This window comes from Carcharhinus amblyrhynchos, chromosome 2 (assembly GCF_965287045.1).
Source record: "Carcharhinus amblyrhynchos chromosome 2, sCarAmb.v2.hapA, whole genome shotgun sequence".
NCBI lineage: Eukaryota > Metazoa > Chordata > Chondrichthyes > Carcharhiniformes > Carcharhinidae > Carcharhinus > Carcharhinus amblyrhynchos.
Window position 1 is genome coordinate 59,386,020 of NC_137325.1, and position 25,267 is coordinate 59,411,286.

General features: G+C 45.0%; 1 protein-coding gene across 2 annotated transcripts; it reads right to left on the reverse strand.

Moving 5' to 3' along the window:
• Nucleotides 1-6,952: 6,952 nt before the first annotated feature.
• oxsm (3-oxoacyl-ACP synthase, mitochondrial) lies at nt 6,953-25,234 on the reverse strand. 2 transcript variants are annotated; one of them, XM_080206346.1, is made up of 3 exons: nt 25,200-25,234; nt 18,133-19,201; nt 6,953-8,667 (listed from the first exon to the last, which is right to left on the reverse strand). In XM_080206346.1, the coding sequence occupies exons 2-3, from the start codon at nt 19,113-19,115 to the stop codon at nt 8,265-8,267; spliced, it is 1,386 nt and encodes a 461-aa protein (XP_080062472.1). In that variant the 5' UTR covers nt 19,116-19,201; nt 25,200-25,234; the 3' UTR covers nt 6,953-8,264. The 2 variants fall into 2 exon arrangements, with proteins under 2 accessions (XP_080062472.1, XP_080062481.1); XM_080206355.1 differs by lacking the exon at nt 25,200-25,234 and adding an exon at nt 19,293-20,246.
• Nucleotides 25,235-25,267: the final 33 nt, after the last annotated feature.

Here is a 25,267-nt window from a genome sequence, read left to right on the forward strand (position 1 = left end):
TTTTCAACAGATTATGGAAAATCTACTCCAAGAATTAACTAAGATAGCAGTGTACTTGGATGATGTCATGGTCACAGGTACTTTGAAACATGAACACCTGGAAGAAGTCTTAGGGCAATTCTCAGAGGTCGAGGTATGTCTACAATGGGAAAACTGTGTCTTTGAAACAAATGCCGTGACTTATTTGGGCTATCGAGAGGCAAGGGCCTTCATCCGGGGGAGGAAAAGGTGAGGGCCATTAAGGAGGCACCAACTGCATTGAAATCCTTCCTAAGGTTAGTGAATTATTATGGGAAAGTTATTCTGTATTTGGTTTCCTTACCAACCCCTTTGCATACCCTACCACAGGAATATCAAAGGTGGACTTGGGGGAACTGATGGAGGCTTTCAACAGCATAGACAGCAGTTTTTGTCCTCTAATTTATTGTTCCAGTTTGATCCCAACAAGGACCTTATCTTGCCATGCAGTGCCTCCCCTTATGGGCTTGGGGCAATACATCTCTGGAGATGAAACAGAGAAGTTCACTGCATATGCATCTAGGACCCTCTTGGATACTGATTGGAAATATTCCCAGATTGAGAAAGAAGGATTGGCATTAAAAAATTCCATAAATACGAATATGGAAACTGCTTCATTATAACAACCAATCATAAACCATTGCTGGGACTCTTTGAAGAAGCCAATACCCCTTATTGCCTCCATCTGGATTATATTGGCATTGTTACTGGTGGCTTATGAATACTTCTTAGAGCACTGTCCCAGAAGCCAGATAGCTAACACTAATGAGTCGTCTGGCATTGTCCATAAGCCCGGCTATGATACCAGCTGTGGCAGTAGTCATGATGACCCTCAATTGTTTGGATATCTTGCCTGTGTGTGCAAGGCAAATCAAGGCCTGAACACAAAAGGACCCAGTCCTATCTAAATTAAAATATAAAATATTTCATGAGGAATTCTGAGGATAGCCCTCAGATGAAATGAAACACCACTTGATGAAGAAAGACAAGCTCAGAGTTGAGGATGGCATCATCCCGTGGGGTCGTCCGAAACTTATGGAATTACATCATGTCCACTCAGGATTTCAAAGATAAAAATGCTAGCCAGGAGCTTTGTTATTGTGGCCCAGACTGGATGCAGACATTACTGACTCAGTTAGACAGTATGAGTTATGCTAGGAGGATCAAAAACTTCCCCTCGGCCTCCCTACATTCATGGGAGTGGCATGGTAGGCCCTGGGTGCAGGTGGACTTCATCAGGTCTTTCTTGGGTTGATGCTTTTAATTGTAGTTGATGCACTCTTCAAATAGTTTGAGAAACATTGCATAAGCCATCACTTCCCATGCTACCATTGAGAAACTACAATGAAGTTCCTACATGCATGGGATACCTGAAGTCCTGGTTTCTGACAATGGCAATGTCTCTACAAGCACCGAATTTCAGACCTTCAGGGTTTCCAATGGAATCAAACACCTTATCACCCGTCAGTAAATATGTTGGCCAAAAGGTGGTGCAGACTTTTAAGCTCATAATGAAGAAGTAATTCGCTGCATCCATAGGGACCAAACTGGCGTGATATTTATTTGACTATAGGACTACCCCTCACACATGGGTGGCATGATGGCACAGTGCTTTATGCCACAATGGAACCCAAGGAGGGTTCAAATCCAGCCTCGGGCCACCATCTGTGTGGAGTTTGCATATTCTTCCAGTGTCTGCGTGTGTTTCCTCCGGGTGTTCCTGTTTCCTTCTGCAGTCCAAAAATGTATGGGATAGGTTGATTGGCCATGCTAAATTGCCCCTTAGTGCCAGGGGAGCTAGCAGGTTAAATTCATGGGGTTATGGTAACAGGTGGATGTGCCAATGGCCTCCTTCTGCACTGTTGGGATTCTATGATTCCATGACAAAGATAGGAATCACCCCAGCAGAACTGTTAATGGGATGGAGGATTTGGACATATTTGAGCCTATTGTTCCCAAATCTGGCAGGGAAGGTGGTGTCCCAACAAGAGAATCAGAACTATGATTCTGCAGGGACAGAAAGAGTATAAAAAACCAGTAAAACAGTCCTCAGGTGTCCTCACCTGGGTTTCTGGAATCATATTGAAAAAAAACGGAGCCCATGTCCTATAAGGTCCAAATGCAGGGCAAAATTGTCAGGAAGCACCTGGACCATCTCAGGAGTAGGGAGCTCATGCCAGCGCAGGTTTCATTTCCGAGCCTTGGGCATACCCACTGCCAGTTTCAAACCACAACTAAAATTCAACACTATGCCTGCCCCTTCAGGTGATGAGACATGTATTTCCAAATAGAAGCAGAAGAGCCCAGCGCCCAACCGAAGCAAGATTTCAGGAAGAACCAGTGTCAGTGGCTTTACGATGTCCCCTTTTGGAAGCAAAGGTCTCCAATCCGTTTCACACCACTGATCCAGTCCTGCCTCCAATGGATCTCAGGCTATCCACTAAGCGGGGGAAAAGGCCCTCCTGTGATGGGGGTGTTGGGGAAGAAACAGAATTGAGTGGAGGGAGATGTTATAATGAACATGAGGGATCATAAATAGACCTCTTCTATTAGGCAAGTGGAGACTCCCCCAGTAGGGAAGGAGCAGTGGGGACAGTGGATCATTTAAAACCAGTTGGCTCCACTCAGGCCATCAGTCGAAAGACTTTGGGGCTGACTTAGACTCTGTAGTCGCTGAGCAGCACTTAGAGCACATTGTAAATAAAGGGTGATGGTGATGGAAGACTGACTTCAGTAAGCTATTAAAACAAGAATGGAACTAGGTAGGTGCAGCCTCAACCTGATGGATGACTGAGATTTCTGCACCGCCTGAATTCTACATTCCTGTGCATATTCTATTTTAATTGCTTCACCGCCAGTGGCCGTACCTTCAGCTGATGAGATTTTTGGAATTCTCTCCCTTTACCTTGCCACATCGCTCCCCTTTAGGGTTCTCCTTAAGGCCTGCACCTTTGACCAAGCTTTTGGGCATTTGTCTTCATGTACCCTTATGTCGCTCAGTGTCAGACTTTGTTCATGTGCCTGTAAAGAGCCTTTCGACTTATGCTGCATTGAACGTGTTATATGAAAGCAAGTTGATGTAGTTAATATCTCAAACACTTGAACACACGAGGAAAATTTTGCAAGTAAGCTGAGATAATTAACAGAGAATTCCCTACCTCAGCTCATCAATCGCATGGTGTAGTAGTTTCAATAATTAATAATAAACAGTACTCAATGTTAACTACCAATGACTGAACTCTGTATTTAACACTAATCAAAACAGTTCACCTGGAAAGGGTGATTAATTGTCCTCGGAGCTGCCAATCTGCATATTCTTATCCATATATAGGCTGATCTGAGTAATCAGGAACGAGTTTAAAATGACCATCAGCTAAAGCCCACATTAGAAAGCGAGAACCTTACAGGCTGACCATTTAAATCAGTTGGGATCAATGTTATTGAATGGACGGCACAGTGCTTAGCACTGCTGCCTCACAGCACCAGGGACCCAGGTTCGGTTCCCAGCTTGGGTTCTGTCTGTGTAGAGTTTGCACATTCTCCCTGTGTCTGGATGGGTTCTCTCTGAGTGCTCTGGTTTCCTCCCGCAGCCCAAAGATGTGTGCGTTAGGTGGATTGGCATGCTAAATTGCCCTTTCGTGTCAGGGGGACTAGCTAGGGTTAATGCATGGGGTTATGGGGATAGGGCCTGGATGTGATTGTAGTTGGTTCAGATTCGATGGGCTGAATGGCCTCCTTCTGCACTGTAGGATTCTGTGAATCCTACTCAAACTACCTGGACAACTTGCTTGTTTGATAGATGCTACACTTTTAGACAAGATGGCTCCATATAATCACAGGGAAACTAAATATTGATCATGAACTCTTTTATCATTCAGCTGTTTCCAATTTCTTTACTCATAGAACTCTGTGCTCAATTAGTTACGTTATCTCAAAGAGTGACACAAAACTCAAGAAACGATTCAAGCATTTTTTTCCTGCTCAAATATGTAGAACAGATTCCTAGGAAAGACAGATAGTGCGACAATTAATTTATTCTAGCAAGAGCTGGATCAAAAAGAAAGGAGTTGATGCCACAAACCTATCCAGTCTACGGGAGACCTGCTGTAACATTGGAGGCCAGTCTAAAGAAGGAGAGGCGGCTTTCAGTCATCTGTTCTGGTCTAATCAGGTCTAACTTGGTGGGGTTGAGGCTTGGATTGGGGCTGAAAGCTTAATCTACTGTAATGTTGCAATGTTTGCTGCTTTAGGTTCAGAAATTACAATATGTGCTATCCATCATTGGAAGTTAGAAACCCTATAAGATGATTATCCTAATGTTGGGTTTTGCACATTTTGTGAATCCTGCTAGCATTTGGGAATGTCTTTGGTTACAACATGGAGGATGTAAAGACAGGATGCACTTAAAAGCAGCAAAGTCAAACCAATACATGTAACCGTTTTTGATTAGTTAACTTTTCCTATCTACTCACTGGTGTGAAGAATGTTCCTTTAATCCACCCAATATCAGCACCAAGTCTATAACTTGTCAACTGGCCATACTGTAGTTGGCATTTCCCAAATGATTTGGAACTGGACAGTGACAGTGCTTCCTGAAACTTTACTGAGAACCATAGAATAGATACAGCACAAAAGGAGACCATTTGGCCATCTTACCTATGCCAGCATGAGGTCACCCACGTGCCTTTTCTAATCTCATCTTCCTGTACCCAGTTCACAGTACTGTAGAATTACTTGGGGTCCCTGCCTCCCATCATCAACTCAGGCAATGAATTCCAGATACCCAACACCCTCAGCATAATAAAAAAGGTCTTCTTTGTGTCTTCTGTACAATGCAAAGCCCAACATTAGGATAATCATTTTATTATAGGGTTCTAACTTCCAGTGATGGATTGTGCATATTGTAATTTCTGAACCTAAAGTAGCATTTACCTTGAATCTATGTCCCCTGGTTCTGGAATTCTCCACCAAGAGAAACAATTGTATCCTGTCCACGCTACCTCTTCTCATGATTTTGTACACCCCTATCAAGTCACCCCTTAGTCTTCTTTGTTCCAAGGAAAATAACCACAACCTATCCGATCTCTCTTTGTAACTACACTTTTCTAGCCCTAGCAACATTCTGATAGGCCTCCTCTGCATTCTCTCCAGAGCAATTACTTCCTTTCTGTAACATGGTGACCAGAATTGCACACAATACTCCAATTGTGGCCTCACCTGTGTTTTATACAATTCCAACATTATACCCTCACTTTTATATTCTATATTTGTGCCAGTGAAGGACAGCATTACCTACTTGAACTGCTGCCTTTAGGAACCTGTGTACTTGTACACTCAGATCTCTCACTTCATCTCCCCCCCACCCCCGCCCCTTATTATCCTTATCAAACACTTCTTTTATAATTGTACGTACCATTCTGTAGTCTTTTATCAATCCCTGTCTCTTTATTAAGCAATGAATCACTTTAAAAGACTGAAAATACTCACCAAAACGTGCTCACCAATCAGCTTTGGTTGGACCCACATCGCTTTCTGAACTACACTCCCAGAAACGTACCCCTTGCAGGTCCCGTGCTTTCTGCTCCCCGAAGGTAAGTGAGAGCTTTGAGCTTCGCACTCCCTTTATCCTCCGCTCCCAGAAGAGTCTCTTTCACAGGTCTGGTACTCTCCACTCCCAGAATGCAAGACTTATAGAGCCTTTGTGATGATGACAAAAGTCCTTGTGAACAGATACAAACTATATCTCACACTGTTTGATCATGTTCAGTAGTTCAACTGGTGTCCCATGTGTTATGCATAATGGTGATAACAATGCTCTAAAATGGCTGGAATTATAAGCCAAGTGTGCAAATGTTAAATGAATAAATGAAGCAATTGATGTAATACAATTATACATGTTTCTTAAAACAGTTGCTGTGAAGAAACGTCATTGCCTTGACTTCCCCATTTACTTGTGTTGTTAAATCTCTACTTGAACCAAACATCCTTGAGCCTAGCCAAAGGAAATTATTAGTAGACGTTTGTGATTATGATTAGCTTTTCGAGGAAGCAGAGAGGATTGGACCTGGATGTAATGTTCCTATAATCAAACTGCACAAGTTCAGCATGAGATAGTATTTCTATAATAAGTTATAAATAAGTTTTAAAACTACAACCTGTATAACACTGAATATAATTTATCATTTAATACACACAATCTGCTCCATTTACTCAATAGCAACTAATATTATTATTGATGAGGCCCATTGTACTGGATTTCTCCGAGAAAATGAGAATATGGCATATCAACAAGCAACTTATGGTGAGGAAGAGCTTTCCCATGATTTGCAAATCTCAAGTTACTGGATATGCAGCGACCATTAGCTTTGCAAAAATGCTACCTCACACTTAACTACCTTGTGAATTTCATGTAGCTGGATTTGCACACTGATTGCTCATTAAATTCAGCAAAGAATTTAAGTCTGGTAATTAACAACACAATAACCATTTTAAATGACATTATAACTATTAATGACTGGCAATCATCCTATCTAACCCAGCGAGCAAACAATTAAAAGTGTGGAATCTTTTTCCTGCATACAATGAATTGTTGAAGATACGTGTTATATTTAAAAAATATATTCTTTACTTCTGTCTCTCTCTCTCAATCCAATCATTTTTCTCTTTATTTCTTCCTGCAGGAAATCTGTATTCGTAGCCTTCTCTCAGTTTCAACACTCCTCCCCCTGAGTCAGAAGATTGTGTTTTTTTAGGTATTACTTTAGGACTTAAGCAGAGAATCAAGTTTTACACTCCAGTGCAGAAGCAAGAGAGTGCTGCACTGTCAGAGGGTACTGCCTTTGAGTACATGTAGAAAATCCCAGATGGGCAGGAGAATTATTCCTGGTGTCCTGGGTAATATTGATGTCTCTCAAACAATAATCACAAAGACAGATTTGGTTATCACATTGTTGTTTGTGGGAGCAAACTATGTGCAAATTAGCTGCTATATTTTGTATAATAGAACATTTTTTTTAAAAAAGTACTTTATTGGCTGGAAAGCACTCAGACATTCAGTAGTTGTGAAAAGCACTATATAAATACATGTCTTTCTATTTTAATTCACCCTCTTTCTATGATTAATTTCACAATCTTTAACTCTCATTGGTTAAGGAGATATCACAGTGCCCATTTGTTTTCCAGCATCCCAGATGCTCTTGTTGTACCATGATTAGTGTAAACTTCTGGCAACTTACAGACCTAAGATAAATTTGAGCTTTAGGGTGTAGGAACAAGTCCCAATGTACCTTGAGGCACTTTCTTTTTAAAAGTTCAACAGCATCCTGGCCCACTTTAGGCCAATTCCAGAGAATAGGATCTAATGTGAAATGAGTTTAAACAATCTTAACTAACTTCTAAGGGGGCACATTTCTACAGCACAACACTGCAATTAACTTAATACGAAATTGGTCATCTTTGAAATGAAAACTCATGATGGTTGATGGGAGCATCGCAATATACTGATCGAGTGCAGCTAGGTGGCTCCCCAGTTTGAGACAGCAGCACATTGCTAGTCAAGGCAGATTGCACTTTACTTTCTTGGAGGCCAGCTTAGCTCAGTTGGGTGGATAGTAATGCAGAGTGACACCAAGAGCAAGAGTTCAATTCCCATATTAGCTAAGGTTATTCATGAAGGCCCTGCCTTCTCAACCTTTCCCCTCACCTCAGGACAAATCACCACCAGTCAACTTCTACCCCACCCCTCAACCCTCAAAAGGGAAGAGCAGCCTCTGGTCATCTGGGACTATGGTAACTTCAGATGCAACATACTTGCCAGATTTAAGAAAGTATTCCATTTCACACACCAAACATCTCTCACAACAACAAAATTCAACGATGAAATTTTTAAAACTCCGGATTTCATCCAGAGATAAATTTGAGCTTTAGGGCACAGGAACAAGTTCAATATACCTTGAGACACAGACCTGAGAAAATTCTGGACACCAACCTACAAGCATTGGTTTTAATAAAAATGTCCTTAAAATAAACATGAAACTCATTTTTAGCCTTCATAGATTAAGATTTTTGCTGTTACCAATAATAAATGAAGCTATCGCTAATCAGCGCTGTTAACATGTTTTTTCATCATAATGGTAAAGTTCCTTCGGTAGACACATCTGAACTGACCACATGCAGTTTTTTTGTTATATCCTTTCCCAAATGTAGGGTCAGACAACTCAAATTTTTAATTATTTATTCTGAAATGATTAAACACTCCCCAAGCAGAGCGTTGCATTAGTGCCTCCAAATCCAAATGAATTAGTCAACGCAATACGTCTTTTTGAAGTTTTCCACTCTTGAGCTGTCACAGGGACATAATTCAAATCAAATTCAGGATCTGTCTTATCAAGATTTATAGTAGGAGGAATCATGCCATGAAAGCAAGCCAATGCTGTGAATGCAGTTTCTATGGCTCCAGCTGCCCCCAGAAGGTGACCAGTAGCTCCTTTAGTGGAAGAAACTGCAAGCAAATGGGAATGCTCTTTAAACAATCTCTTGATGGCTTGGTTCTCAGCAGCATCCCCTAGTGGTGTGGATGTGGCATGGGCATTGATATATGTAACATCCTCTGGTGTTACTCCAGCGTCATTCATTGCAGCAGCCATACACCTGAGAAAAATCACACAATTAATGCAAAATTACATTCACATAAGGCTCAACCAAAATTAAACAAAAATATTACTACAAAGAAATGCACTTGTTACAGGTTAACTAATGGAATGCTAATGTCTGTTTTCTCTCCAAGTTACTTTTGGATATATAAGGGGAAAATTTGGTAAACACTCCTCCCTCTCCACCCCCACCCCCCAAGAAATAAAAGGGGTACCATGGAGGTCCCCTGGGCATTGCCAACTTGGCAGTGCCAGCCTGGTCCCTGACACTGCCCAAGGGCAAAATGGAAATGCCCATGGGCCACCTTGGCACTGCTCACCAAACAGTGGGTAATGCCAAGGGGAACAGGAGTGGGGGCCTATGGGGGGAAAGAGATGGCGGGGGGGGGGGGGGGGGGGGAGAGATGGCGGGGGGGGGGGAAGAGATGGCGGGGGGGGGGAAGAGATGGCGGGGGGGGGAAGAGATGGCGGGGGGGGATGCCAAGGGGAAACAGGAAGTGGGTGCCTATGGGTGGAAAGAGATGGCGGGGGGGTGGGGGGGGGGGAGAGATGGCGGGGGGGGGAAGAGATGGCGGGGGGGGGAAGAGATGGCGGGGGGGGAAAGATGGCGGGGGGGGAAGAGATGGCGGGGGGAAGGAGATGGCGGGGGGGGGAAAGAGGATGGCGGGGGGGAAAGAGATGGCGGGGGGAAAGAGATGGCGGGGGGGGAGAAGAGATGGCGGGGGGGGGAAGAGATGGCGGGGGGGGAAGAGATGGCGGGGGGGGGGGAGAGATGGCGGGGGGGGAAGAGATGGCGGGGGGGGAGAGATGGCGGGGGGGGGAGAGATGGCGGGGGGGGGGAAGAGATGGCGGGGGGGGGGAAGAGATGGCGGGGGGGGAGAAGAGATGGCGGGGGGAGAAGAGATGGCGGGGGGGGGAAGAGATGGCGGGGGGGGGAGAAGAGATGGCGGATGCGGGGGGGGGGGAAGAGATGGCGGGGGGGGAGAAGAGATGGCGGGGGGGGAGGAAGAGATGGCGGGGGGGAGAAGAGATGGCGGGGGGGGAGAAGAGATGGCGGGGGGGAGAAGAGATGGCGGGGGGGAGAAGAGATGGCGGGGGGGAGAGAGATGGCGGGGGGGGAGAAGAGATGGCGGGGGGGAGGAAGAGATGGCGGGGGGGGAGAAGAGATGGCGGGGGGGGGGGAGAAGAGATGGCGGGGGGGAGAAGAGATGGCGGGGGGGAGAAGAGATGGCGGGGGGGAGAAGAGATGGCGGGGGGGAGAAGAGATGGCGGGGGGGAGAAGAGATGGCGGGGGGGGGGGAGAAGAGATGGCGGGGGGGAGAAGAGATGGCGGGGGGGAGAAGAGATGGCGGGGGGGAGAAGAGATGGCGGGGGGGGAGAAGAGATGGCGGGGGGGAGAAGAGATGGCGGGGGGGGAGAAGAGATGGCGGGGGGGAGAAGAGATGGCGGGGGGGAGAAGAGATGGCGGGGGGAGAAGAGATGGCGGGGGGGGAGAAGAGATGGCGGGGGGAGGAGAAGAGATGGCGGGGGGGAGGAGAAGAGATGGCGGGGGGAGGAGAAGAGATGGCGGGGGGGAGAAGAGATGGCGGGGGGGGAGAAGAGATGGCGGGGGGGGGAGAAGAGATGGCGGGGGGGGGAGAAGAGATGGCGGGGGGGAGGAGAAGAGATGGCGGGGGGGAGGAGAAGAGATGGCGGGGGGGAGGAGAAGAGATGGCGGGGGGGAGGAGAAGAGATGGCGGGGGGGGAGAAGAGATGGCGGGGGGGAGGAGAAGAGATGGCGGGGGGAGGAGAAGAGATGGCGGGGGGAGGAGAAGAGATGGCGGGGGGGAGGAGAAGAGATGGCGGGGGGGAGGAGAAGAGATGGCGGGGGGAGGAGAAGAGATGGCGGGGGGGGAGGAGAAGAGATGGCGGGGGGGAGGAGAAGAGATGGCGGGGGGGAGGAGAAGAGATGGCGGGGGGAGGAGAAGAGATGGCGGGGGGGAGGAGAAGAGATGGCGGGGGGGAGGAGAAGAGATGGCGGGGGGGAGGAGAAGAGATGGCGGGGGGGAGGAGAAGAGATGGCGGGGGGGAGGAGAAGAGATGGCGGGGGGGAGGAGAAGAGATGGCGGGGGGGAGGAGAAGAGATGGCGGGGGGGAGGAGAAGAGATGGCGGGGGGGAGGAGAAGAGATGGCGGGGGGAGGAGAAGAGATGGCGGGGGGGAGGAGAAGAGATGGCGGGGGGGAGGAGAAGAGATGGCGGGGGGGAGGAGAAGAGATGGCGGGGGGGAGGAGAAGAGATGGCGGGGGGGAGGAGAAGAGATGGCGGGGGGGAGGAGAAGAGATGGCGGGGGGGAGGAGAAGAGATGGCGGGGGGGAGGAGAAGAGATGGCGGGGGGGAGGAGAAGAGATGGCGGGGGGGGGGGGGGAGGAGAAGAGATGGCGGGGGGGAGGAGAAGAGATGGCGGGGGGGAGGAGAAGAGATGGCGGGGGGGAGGAGAAGAGATGGCGGGGGGGAGGAGAAGAGATGGCGGGGGGGAGGAGAAGAGATGGCGGGGGGGAGGAGAAGAGATGGCGGGGGGGAGGAGAAGAGATGGCGGGGGGGAGGAGAAGAGATGGCGGGGGGGAGGAGAAGAGATGGCGGGGGGGAGGAGAAGAGATGGCGGGGGGGAGGAGAAGAGATGGCGGGGGGGAGGAGAAGAGATGGCGGGGGGGAGGAGAAGAGATGGCGGGGGGGAGGAGAAGAGATGGCGGGGGGGAGGAGAAGAGATGGCGGGGGGGAGGAGAAGAGATGGCGGGGGGGAGGAGAAGAGATGGCGGGGGGGAGGAGAAGAGATGGCGGGGGGAGGAGAAGAGATGGCGGGGGGGAGGAGAAGAGATGGCGGGGGGGAGGAGAAGAGATGGCGGGGGGGAGGAGAAGAGATGGCGGGGGGGAGGAGAAGAGATGGCGGGGGGGAGGAGAAGAGATGGCGGGGGGGAGGAGAAGAGATGGCGGGGGGGAGGAGAAGAGATGGCGGGGGGGAGGAGAAGAGATGGCGGGGGGGAGGAGAAGAGATGGCGGGGGGGAGGAGAAGAGATGGCGGGGGGGAGGAGAAGAGATGGCGGGGGGGAGGAGAAGAGATGGCGGGGGGGAGGAGAAGAGATGGCGGGGGGGAGGAGAAGAGATGGCGGGGGGGAGGAGAAGAGATGGCGGGGGGGAGGAGAAGAGATGGCGGGGGGGAGGAGAAGAGATGGCGGGGGGGAGGAGAAGAGATGGCGGGGGGGAGGAGAAGAGATGGCGGGGGGGAGGAGAAGAGATGGCGGGGGGGAGGAGAAGAGATGGCGGGGGGGAGGAGAAGAGATGGCGGGGGGGAGGAGAAGAGATGGCGGGGGGGAGGAGAAGAGATGGCGGGGGGGAGGAGAAGAGATGGCGGGGGGGAGGAGAAGAGATGGCGGGGGGGAGGAGAAGAGATGGCGGGGGGGAGGAGAAGAGATGGCGGGGGGGAGGAGAAGAGATGGCGGGGGGGAGGAGAAGAGATGGCGGGGGGGAGGAGAAGAGATGGCGGGGGGGAGGAGAAGAGATGGCGGGGGGGAGGAGAAGAGATGGCGGGGGGGAGGAGAAGAGATGGCGGGGGGGAGGAGAAGAGATGGCGGGGGGGAGGAGAAGAGATGGCGGGGGGGAGGAGAAGAGATGGCGGGGGGGAGGAGAAGAGATGGCGGGGGGAGGAGAAGAGATGGCGGGGGGGAGGAGAAGAGATGGCGGGGGGGAGGAGAAGAGATGGCGGGGGGGAGGAGAAGAGATGGCGGGGGGGAGGAGAAGAGATGGCGGGGGGAGGAGAAGAGATGGCGGGGGGGAGGAGAAGAGATGGCGGGGGGGAGGAGAAGAGATGGCGGGGGGGAGGAGAAGAGATGGCGGGGGGGAGGAGAAGAGATGGCGGGGGGGAGGAGAAGAGATGGCGGGGGGGAGGAGAAGAGATGGCGGGGGGGAGGAGAAGAGATGGCGGGGGGGAGGAGAAGAGATGGCGGGGGGGAGGAGAAGAGATGGCGGGGGGGAGGAGAAGAGATGGCGGGGGGGAGGAGAAGAGATGGCGGGGGGGAGGAGAAGAGATGGCGGGGGGGAGGAGAAGAGATGGCGGGGGGAGGAGAAGAGATGGCGGGGGGGAGGAGAAGAGATGGCGGGGGGGAGGAGAAGAGATGGCGGGGGGGAGGAGAAGAGATGGCGGGGGGGAGGAGAAGAGATGGCGGGGGGGAGGAGAAGAGATGGCGGGGGGGGAGGAGAAGAGATGGCGGGGGGGAGGAGAAGAGATGGCGGGGGGGAGGAGAAGAGATGGCGGGGGGGAGGAGAAGAGATGGCGGGGGGGGAGGAGAAGAGATGGCGGGTGTGGGGGGGGGGGGGGGCTCCCACTGCCCCTTTGTACTTTGGGACTAGTGACAGAGGGAGGAAGTCCAGCAATTTGGGGGGAAATGGCCTGAAAAAAAACCAGCAGGAATTACTCTAGTTTTTACATGTATTTGGCACTTAGAATTTGTTTGGGACAATCCCACCTGTTACATATTACCAGTCGATACGTTTATTATTTATCATTCAGCACTATAATGTACATTACAAATTGCAGCATTAATCAGGGGAGATGTTGGCATCACTAGACCAGTAATTCAGAGGTCTAGGCTAATGCTCTGGATTCAAGGGTTCAAATTCTACCATGGCAGCCGTGGAATTGAAATTCAATAAATTTATTTAATAAATCAGGAATTAAAAGCTTCTCTCAGCAATACTGACCATAAAACTATTATTGGACAGTAAAACAGTTACTGTGGTTTTCTGGGTTTACTAAATGTCCAGCCACTACTACTTTAATATTCGATTCCAACATTTTCCCAATGACTGGCCTATAGATTGCTGTTTTCTCTCTCCCTGAACAGAAATATCATATTTGCATTTTTCCAATCCACAAAGAATTTTCCAGATCAAGTGAATTTTGCAAGATTATAACCAAGACCAGTAAATAACACCTCAATTTTAAAATTTGCATCCTTGATTTCAAATCCCTCCATGATGACACCACTCCTGGGCTCTGACATCGCCTCGAGTCCGACAATTCTCCGGAGTCTCGGAGATATTGGAGCTCCAGGTCTGGCCTCTTCAGCGTTCCTGATTTTAATTACTTCATCATAAGCAGTTGTTCTTTCAGCTGCTGGGGCTCTGAACTCTGGAATTCTGTCCCTGCACCTCTTCGCCTCCCTTTCCTCCTTGAAGACATTCCTTAAAACTGACCTGTTTGATGAAGCTTTTGGCCATCTGCTCTAATATCTCTTGACATGACTTAGTTCTGACAGAAAACGCTGGAAAAATTCAGCAGGTCTGACAGCATCTGATCTCAATGGAACCAATGTTTCAAGTTAGGATCCTTACTCAAAACATTGGTTCTATTCTCTCTCCACAGATGTTGAGATTTTCCAGCATTTTCTGTTTTTGTTTCAGATTTCAGCATTCACTGTATTTAGCCTTTATCTTAGCGTCAAATTCTGTTTGTTAATATTCCTATGCAGCTTCTTGGAATGCTTTACTTTATTAAAGGCGCTATATAAGTGCAAGATGCTTTAAGTCTGGAAAGATGAGTGAAACTCTGGGGAGATTTTTAAACACTTTTTGTTCGTGCTATTTGATATTACTGAATAACTTTTAGCCTAAGATGCACACTCTGCCAGACTGTTATTCAAGAACATAATAGGAGCAAGATTAGACCACATGGCCCAAGGCATTTACTCTGCCATTCAATATGATCATGCCGGAACATCTACATCAAATCCATCCTTACTGCCCAAAAATACACACAGCCCTCTGGGATAGAGAGTTCCAGACTTTATGCCTCTTTAAGTAAAGAAATTTCTCCACATCTCAGTCTTAAATGGCTGACACAAGTTCTCGACTTTGCAACTAGCCTCTCATCTTACAACTCTTTCAAGAATTTGATATATTTCAGTGAGATACAAACTCACAACAGTTCTGAGTGGATTCAAACTTCTGCTTTCTGGAACCAGGTGTCCAGTAACATCCTGCTACACTACTAGTCCCGACAGATCTGTTTGTCAATCATACACAATGAGGCATCTAGTACTTTTTTTAATTTCTCAGTCAGAAAATAGGTGGATTGTTTACCCCAGATACACTACACCATGGAACACTGGCTTGTGGGAACTGCCAATGGGAGTGGACATTTGTGTTGGCAATGAGGAAAAATGTTTGGCAAGTGTCTAAATCATGGCAGTAACTAACAATTCATACAATCTCTTTGCAGTGCAAATTAAATATAATACTTTAATGCCCCTTTAAAATGATGATTTCAATAATCAATAACGAACAGTAATCAATGTTAACTACCTCTAACTGAACTTTAATAATAATTAATATTTAATAGTAATTAGTATTTAATAGTAATTAAACAGTTTGTCCAGAGGTTATTAATCTTCCTCTGAGCTGACAATCTGCATATTCATTTATGTCTGGATTATAGTAAATAGCAACGAATTTAGGTTACCTCAGTACAACTGCATCATTTTTTCTTCTCAAACTAATGAATATATAGAGCAGAAGCAGATGGTGCTGCATCAATTAATTTGTTCTTACAGGAGCTGGACTGAAGATTATAAAGACAAAAAGTGTGAATATCTGCAAAGGTTCTTCTACATGGAACAACAAAGGAACCCTTAAAAAAAAGGTGTGAATCATGTTTATATCTCGTGTTTATATCTTTACAGAATGGTTCTTCTGCCAGTTTTCACCAGTTGCTGAATGGATGCAAGAAAAGCTGAGTTCCAACAACAGTGTTGAAGACTTGTTTTTCCAGGAATAAACTGGCTTCTGGCCAAGTTGTTCCAGTTTAGCTTCAACACTGGCATCTACCTGGCAAAGTGCAAAATTGCCCAGTCATGTCCACAGAAAGCAGCACAGATCCAATCCTGCCAACTGCCATTCCATCAACCTACTCTCAATCAACAAGGAAAGGAATGACAGGGGTTGTTGACAGTGCTATCAATGACACTTACTCAGCTTTAACCTGCACACAGATGCTCAGTTTGGAATCCACCACTTGATTCTGGACCTCACCATAACCTTGGTTCAAACATGGACAAAAGAGCTGAATTCCAGTGAGTGACTCAATTAAGCATCAGGGCAGCATTTGATCAAGTGTGGCATCAAGGAGTCAGAGTAAAGCTGAAGCTAATGAGAATCAGGGAAAAAAATCTTCTCTGGCTGGAAGTTCCTTGGAGTAGTGTCCTAGGCCCAACCACCTTCAGCTACATAATTAGTGATTTTTTCTCTGTCATAAGGTGATAATGTGGATGGTTGCTTCTGATTCCAATGCTTAGTTCCATTGCTAACTCCCTGGATAATAAAACAGTCCATGTCCACATGCAGCATTTAAATTTGAGCTAATAAGTGCCAAGTAACATTCGTGCCACACAAATGTCAGGTAATGTCTACCTTCAACAGAAGAGAATTTTTAACCATCTCTCCTTTATGTTCAGCAGCCTTACCATTTTGAAAGTTCCACTATCAACATCCTGGGGCGGTTACCATTGACCAAGAACTTAACTGGACCAGCTGTATCAATACTGTGGCTACAAGAGCAGATCAGCAATTGGGTATTCTGTGGTGAATGATTCAACTCCTAAGTCTCTAAAAACCTATTTAACATCTATAAGGCACATGTCAAGAGTATGATGACATACTCTCCACTTGCCTGGGTGTGTGCAGCTCCAACGACACTGAAGAAGCCCAACACATCCAAAATTCAGCAACAAGCTTGATAATCGCCCCTTCCACCACCTTAAATATTTACTCCCTCCACTTAGAAGATAAACTGGAGCAGCTCACTAAAATTCCTTTGACAGCACCATCCAAATCTGCAAGCTCAATCACCTGGAAACACAAGGGCAGAAGAAATGTGGGAACATCGCCTCTTGTCAGTTTCCCTTTAAGTCACAAACAATCCCTTACTTTGAAAAATAATGCTGTCCCTTCATCATTGCTGAATCAAATTCTTGGAATCCTACCCAACAGGACTCTGGGTGCACCTTCACCACAAAAACTGCAGAAGTTCAAGTGGGGAACTCAGTACCATATTCACAAGAACACTTTGGGATGGGCAATAATTATTGGCCATGCGAGTGATGCTCACATCAAATGAATGATGTATCAAAAAGATCAAGAACTGTGGAAATTCATCCCAATATGTGTAAATTATATCCCACCAAGCTCAAAGGTTTCAAATTAATTCTGTGTAAAATTAAGTCTCTCACTGCTTAATTCCTTCACCTACATTGGCATCACATTACAGTGGGTTATTGCCTACTAACATTGCCAGACAAAGAAGTACAATATGAATGCAGTAAGAATTCAGACAAACCTTTTCTATTTTCTCAAATTCTAATTCTTTCAGTAACTGCAACTTTATTAACTACATGAAACAAAGTCATTGGGAACATATAGATTTTATTGCCTCGCTCATCCTGAAACCATAAAATCCCATCCAAGTCAACAGACGTTCCCATGCTCCACTCTCGCCCGCTTCAATTCCCATGGTGGCTGCGGGCCAGTAAAATTCCAGGTTATGTTCCCAACGACATTGTTTCTGGGTTTCCCACTTGAAGCCGTAAAATCCCACTAAACCCAATGACTTTGTTTTCATGTTGCTAATAAAGTTATCGTTACTGAAAGAATTAGGGTTTCAGAAAACAATATTGTGCATCGATTCTACGTTATTTCACGCCAATTGATATGTAGGTGCTCAATGAAGTGAACTTCATGTTGTACCATGATATGGAAAATCTGACAATGTTAAATTTCTCTTTACAACTTTGATCTTGGATCCACTTGCACTAATATTATGAATTAGTCTGAAGTAATGTTCTGCATTTACCCTTTCCAAATTATTCACAATCTTACATGCTACTGCAAATTCATCTTTCACATTCCACATTTCAAATAAGCCCAAGTTTCTCTAGTCTTTTCTCACAACTTGATAGTGTGACATTATCCTAGGGGATCGTTAACCATCCCCAAACATGTACTATAAGATACATAGAAGAACAGGGGTGGGGATGAAATTCTATAATGTCCTCCTGATTGTTCACAGTGATTTCAGCAGGAGAACTATGGAAATCCAATGCAATGTTGTTGATATAATTTTCTTGATGTTCCCATGATGCCATGTAAGCAGAAGAATCCCTACAGAACTTTACACCCAATATTTCAGTCCACTGATTCAAAGTAAGTGAGTCAGTTAAATTCTGCTTTTTTAACATATAGATTTTACTTGTTTTTGGGGAATCAACTTCATCCATTAAAAAAGTTCCTTTGATTCATGTCCACGTATCCTAAGTTCTATCAGGTGAAGAATTGAGAGAATTTCAAATTTTCAGGTTCCAAACCTTGCAGCTTGGTACTTTTAATTCCGACCCTGATATGTTTCTTTGTACCTTTTATCAGAACACCAAAATTTACCTCATTGCTCCAACTCCTCCAGCGCTGGGAGCAGTTATATGACTGGCATCCCCAGAGAGTCCATAACCTAGTATTTCTGCATAGATTCGTGCTCCTCTCGTTGCAGCATGTGTATATTCCTCTAGTAGCAACACGGATGCCCCCTCACCAATGACAAATCCTGCTCTGTCAGGATGAAATGGACGCGAAGCCAGTTTAGGGGTAGCATTGCAGTTGGTGCAGACAGCATGTGCTCTTGCAAAGCCTGTAATAGTTAAAGGGTTAACTGAAGCCTCAGTTCCACCTGCCAGCATTACCTCCGCATCTCCATGGAGGATAAATCTAGAAGCATCTCCAATAGCATGCGTTCCTGTGGTACACGCAGTCGATACTGAATGATTTGGACCTTTCAGGTTATACTTGATACTGATCTGTCCAGCCGCCATATTGGGAAGAATCCTGGGAACAAAAAAGGGACTCACTTTTTTAAAACCTTTGGCTGCAAAGGTTGCAGCAGTGTTGCTAATTTCATCAAGTGGGACCATACCCATACCGACAGCTACTCCAGTGCTGTCCTGGTCCTTTTCAGTCTGTGGGTACCAGCCAGCATCTTTGAATGCAAGATCTGCTGCTCCTATTGCCATTATTATAGCAGTTGACATAGGCTTTGCTTCAGATTTTGTAACAAACATTTCTTCATTGAACTCTCCCTCGCCATCACCACGAGGCACACAGGCAGCAATTGTACAAGGCAAGTCTCTGTACTGAGATGCATCTAAAGATATAACACCACTCTCTCCTTTCAGGATTCGGTCCCACGTGAGTTGAGTGCCAACTCCAAGTGGAGATATTAAGCCAATCCCAGTAATGACAACTCGCCTTGGATGTTTTGAAAGGGATGTGTTTGTGAAACATCGTGTGTTCATTTCTGTCCTTGTATACTTGATATTGAACAGCTGACACCAGAAAGTCTTTGTGAGCAGCTTCTTCCTTAGTGGCAACATATTACCAGATCTTCACTGCTTTACAAGGAAAGTGTACTTGGTTTCATCTTGAACAATGAAAATGCACAGGAAAATTCAAAAAAAATCTGCAAGAGGTAAACATAGTCTTTAAAATCTTTGTGCTGCAACTTTCTTCTTCAACAAAATATATATTTTTAGCAATAATATTTAACTAACCGCAATATGGTACTTCATTTTTCAGTTTAAACTGTGACTGAAAATGTAAAACAGGAACCACAAATTTAGCTACGTGATAAATAAAGACACATTTAAAAAAACTTGACACAATGTACTTCTGACTGTCTGAATTTATTTTGCTGGGCTTACTTTTCATTCAATTCAATTTCCCAAGGTCTGTACGGCAATATATCCAACGAAAATCAGTGGGTGGCCAAATGTTCTATACCTCTCCCTCCCTCAATATAGATTTGAACCAACTGTTTGAGGATGGACAAGCAGCTCACCCATAGTTTCATTTTGGTGATGTGAGGTCCACTCAGCACCTGGTCCTGACAAAATCATGCTATGTAGTAGATCACTGGTGAGATATTGTGGCTTATCATTCCATGACAGAATGTATAATATGCTTACACCAGATGTATATTGTGCCATTATTAATGCAAATCATTAGAAACAGTCCTGTTATTCAATACAATTTGAAATCATTTGTTGTAACCCAAAATAAGTCATTTCAGTCAGTCCATCTCATGTCTCAGTCTTCATTTTCAATTATCACTTTGGATTCAATTTTAATTGTGTAAGTGAATGGGTTTTGAGTTAAAATCTCATCCTGTAACTCAACTTAGAACAGTGTAAACATATTTTTCAGGATAAACTTGTCAGAGAATTTTAATATGTTATACTAATATGCCATTCATTTTAAACTTTAATAGATTTTTTAAAACAGAAATATTGTAAAAAATCTAATTTTAGGAGAATGGGATCAATATGCTTCAATATTCCATCTCCTTGGCCACATTGATTATAGCTAAGGTACTTGTTCTTCAAGAATGAGGACATCTCATTCCTGACAGATCATCAAATGGTCAACATTTATGGCTCTGCACTTCATTTTTCTCCTCTTTAAGCAAACTAATCAAAATAGGGAATTAAGCAGCGTCATGACTGAACCTGTGTCTCAATCTCCTCACCTCTAACTTTTGCATCATCTTGGAAGGCGTGACAGCTTGTCAGTCTCTTTAACCTATCACAGACCGTCTCTTAAAAAGCAATTCCTCTGCCCAGCTGCACTCACTGCCAAAAGTACGATGAACATATGACATTCAACAACTCCTAGATTTTGTCCACCTCCGGTGCTGCTGCTACTCTACACCTAACTGCCCCAATCTTCCACCAGCCTATTTCAAATCACTTATTACTGAAGTTTTTCTTTTATCCCCCCGCCCCAGCTGCCCTCTAGGCTTAGTTCTTCCGTGAAACTGACATCCTAATCATTTGAAGCCCTCCACTCTCAACTGCCCATCTTTATCCTTAAGTTTCCTGACATACAAGTGGGATTCAATGCTCAGACATCATCAAAATAATCTCATTTCTAAAGTCTGCAAAGTTACAAGCATGTTATTCCTTTCAACTTTCCAGAATTCCCTATTTCAATTCCTGCAGTCTGGCAAAAGACACCAAGAGCATAATGGCCAATACCACAAACGATCTTCTCTGTGACTTTGCATTATTATCTTTTGATTCTCCAACATTCAGTATTGTTGACCAAGTCTTCCTGATCTATCACTCATTCGCCAATGTTCAGATTTCTGAGACTGTCTGCATCAGGCAGTTCAATGGATAAATTAATCATGTTATTGCAAAATAATTTTGATATTTTGTATTTTGCTTAAAATCTTATTTTGGACATCAAGGAAACGTAATCTTCAAGTAGAGAGTTTGCGAGAGGGGACAGGGGCATAGACATAATTCAGACATCATTTTAAAGTCAAACCTCATATCTTCATTTTGTTGTTCACAATGGGCAAGGTACAGATCATACCCAGCCCAAGCTTGCAAAGTTCAAAACACGGTGTCCAACATTAGATGTGATTTTGCAATTGGAAAATACTGGCTAAGTATTGTGCTAATAATTAAGCTGACAGTCTATTTAAGGTTACCAGTCAAGCTCGCAGTGTGACCCATTTGAGTGTACTGGAAGCTACATGTATTAATACTTAAATCTCTATTCTTTGCAGATAGAAAGAAAATGTATACACATTGTGCTTGTTTCAGCTAAACAAAGTGACAGCCATTCACTGATTCACTCTCAAAGGCAATGCCTTTATCAATCAAGGTCAAGCTAACTGGTTTAAATTTCAAACAATGCTTGGCACTTATCTGTCAGAGACATGCCAGAGTCGAGCACCATCAACCGATGCATTCTCAATGGTAGCACCACCAACAATCAGAATCCATTTGCTTCTCAATCAGCATTCTTTTTTCATACACTATACATTGTTGTTTTTCTCTTATACAGGTCTCCTTACAAAGTGCCCTGATGAGTGCAAGATGGAAAGATTCAACATGTCTCTATTTTTCAACAATACTTAAGTTCTGTACTATCAAATGACTATTTGTCTTAATTTTGAATACTTTGATTTTGTTATTTATAACAGCAAGTTTTAGAGAAGTTGGAGTTAGTTGCAGCAGTAGTGTTACCCTAATATACAGGTTTGTCAGTTTGGAGATAGATGAGAGGCACCACCATGCCATTACTATTACTGCATGGAGGGTATACTCATTTACAACTCGTTTACAAAGACAATGTCATTATTAATATGGACGTAAGTCTTGAAAGAGAAAAGTTAACACCGGAGTGGCACAGTAGAAAACACTGCAGCCTCACGACGCCAGGGACCCAGGTTCAATTCTGGCCTTGGATGACTGTCTGTGTTAAGTTTGAATGTTCTCTCCATGTCTGTGTGTTTCCTCCAGATGCTCTGGTTTCCTTCCACAGTCCAAAGTGCCTGCTAGGTGGATTGGCCATTAGTGTTGGGGAGTTAGTCAGTAATTATGTGAGGTTACAGGAATAGGGCTTGGGTGAGACTGTTATTGGTGCAGGCTCAATGAACTGAATGGCCTCTTTCTGTACTGTAGAGATTCTATGCTTCAATATATTGTAGATATAGATATTATCTAGAATAGTTATTCAGGGTTTACGTTATAATATTAATTAAATAAAACTTAATGAACTGTGTGCAAATCTTTATATTGAAAAATTATCCTTACAACAAATTGCCCAATTGGTAACTACAGGCTGAAAGTAGGAACACAATCTACGTACATTGTGCTTATTGTACTGCAACTAAGGGATCGTTACATTTGTTGTCAATTCATAACCAAAGTGTAAAATATACAGAAACTTGCTCTAGTCAAGTTGACTATACAGTAGTCTGGCCACTGATCAAAGTCAACACTGGACACTGGATTCCAGCAGTGCTGTGGTATGGCAAAGGGGAGGTGCGGTAGGAGGAACATTATCATCATGGGCATTTCAATCAGCCATAAGTTTGCAACTAAAACATGCTCATTAATCCTTGTTGTGGACAGTTAACCACACTGCTGTGGGTCTAGAGCAACACGTAGATCAGATCAGGTAAGGATGGCAGATTTTCTTCCCTGAAGGGCATTAGTGAACTACATAGGCTATGACAAGTGATGGCAATTATCACTGTCACCATGACTGGGACTAGGTTTATAAAATTTTAATTCCACCATCTGCCATGTGAAATAAAAACCTAGCTTGGTGGGCAGCATAGTGGTTGGCACTGCTGCCTTACAGCACCAAGGATCAGGGTTCAAATGCCAGCTTAGGTCACTGTCTGTGTGGAGTTTGCACCTTCTCCCTCTGTCTGCATGGGTTTCCTCCCACAGTCCAAAGATGTGCAAGCAAGGTGAATTGGTGATGCTAAATTCTCCCTCAGTGCACCTGAAAGGCATTGGAGCATGGCAACTAGGGGATTTTCACAGTAACTTCATGGCTGTATTAATGTAAATCTACTTGTGACTAATAAATAAACTTTACTTTAAAAACCCATGCCCCCAGAGCCTTGGCCTCTGGCTTACTAGTCCAGTGACATTACCATAATACGATTACGCTCCTGTATTCATGGCTATTTGTCGTTGAGGATCATGTATTTTATCAAATTATTTTGGGCAAATGTTTTGTAAAATGATTCTTCTGTCCTAATCCTAGTACATGCCAAAGCCTGTGCACATTAAGGCATCTGGCACTGAACAGTGGCAGGACCGGCTAAAAACTGGAGCAATGGCTACTGTATGAAATAGGAAACGGGGGCTGGAAAGTTGATTAAGGAATTGGATTAGCACCATCGTCTTTGATTTGATTTGATTTATTGGCACATAGGAACACAGAACACTTCAGCACGAACAGGCCCTTCGGCCCACAAGTTGCACTGATCATATCCCTACCTACCAGGCCTATCTATAACCCTCAATCCCATTAAATCCCATGTACTCATCCAGAAGTCTCTTAAAAGACCCCAACAAGTTTGCCTCCACCACCACTGACGGCAGCCGATTCCACTCACCCATCACCCTCTGAGTGAAAAACCTACCCTAACATCTCCTCTGTACCTACTCCCCAGCACCTTAAACCTGTGTCCTCTCGTGGCGACCATTTCAGCCCTGGGAAATAGCCTCCGAGAATACACCCTATCTATACCTCTCAACATCTTATAAATCTCTATGAGGACACCTCTCAACCTTCATCTCTCCAGGAAGAAAAGACCGAGCTCCCTCAACCTATCCTCATAAGGCATGCCACCCAATCCAGGCAACACCCTTGTAAATCTCCTCTGCACCCTTTCAATAGCTTCCACATCCTTCTTGTAGTGAGGCGATCAGAACTGCGCACAGTACTCCAAGTGGGGTCTGACTAGGGTCTTATAAAGTTGCAGCATTAACTCCCGACTCCTAAACTCAATCCCTCGATTAACGAAGGTTAGTACACCATATGCCTTCTTGACCACATCCTCCACCTGCGAGGCTGATTTAAAAGTCCTACAGACCCGGACCCCAAGGTCCTTCTGATCCTCTACACTGCTAAGAGTCCTACCCTTGATATTATACTCCTTCATCCCATTGGACGTGCCAAAATGGACAACTACACATTTATCAGTGTTGAAGTCCATCTGCCGGAAGCAAATGGAGAATTGTGGATAAAGAGACATGCGAACCTTTGTTTGGCAGCAATAACTCAAAGAGACCAACGATTACAAGAAGACTTGTGCCCTGAAGGATGCTTCAGAGAAGAAGATGATAGATTCTACATCAAGGATATTTCTTGGCCAAGGTTTTCCTAAACTCAGTAACTATTTAATTGAAAATTGATACTAAAGCTGACATTTAATTAAAGTTGATGTGCACTTTAAGAGTTAAAGTTCAGTTGGAAGTTGACGTTCAATTAAAGTTCAGTAAAGAGTTAGTGATTTGCAATTGCTTATGTTTGAGTTGGTACCAGAAGTGTTAAATAAACAAATAATTGAATTACTGTCCTTGTTTGTCTCATTAAACTGGAATGCTTGGAAGGTGTTTAAATTAAAGCTGTATAACACCTCTAATTCTGCTTATTTTAAATGTCCTTACTTTTACTTGTAAGGCAACAAATACATTCTCAAAATGTAGACTTACAGACCTTTTCAGAATTTATGACTCTCCTACCAACTCTTTTAATCAGCCGAGGGCCATTCCACTGATGGATTTCTTTGGAAAAATCATGTGTTAGGACACAGTGAAAAGTATTCTTTCTTGCCTGCTACACTGACAAAACACACCAATCATAAAGTATATGAGGAGAAGGGAAGGAAAGGAGAGGATGCAGAATATAGTGTTACAGTCATAGCTAGAGTGCACAGAAAGATCAACTTAATGTAAGGCAGGTCCATTCAACAATCTGACGGCAGAAGGAAAGAAACTGTTGGTACGTGACCTGAGACTTTTGTATCTTTTTCCTGACGGAAATATAAACACAGGGGAAGACTAAAACAAAATGCAGGAAATATTCAGAAAATGCAACAGCTTCTGTGAAGGTTTAGGCCCACCACCCTTGGAGAAACTTACCACTAACCGGAAACCGCCCAAAGCGCAGGCGCAACTTCCCGTCGTGATGTCACCGGGTGGGCGGAGTC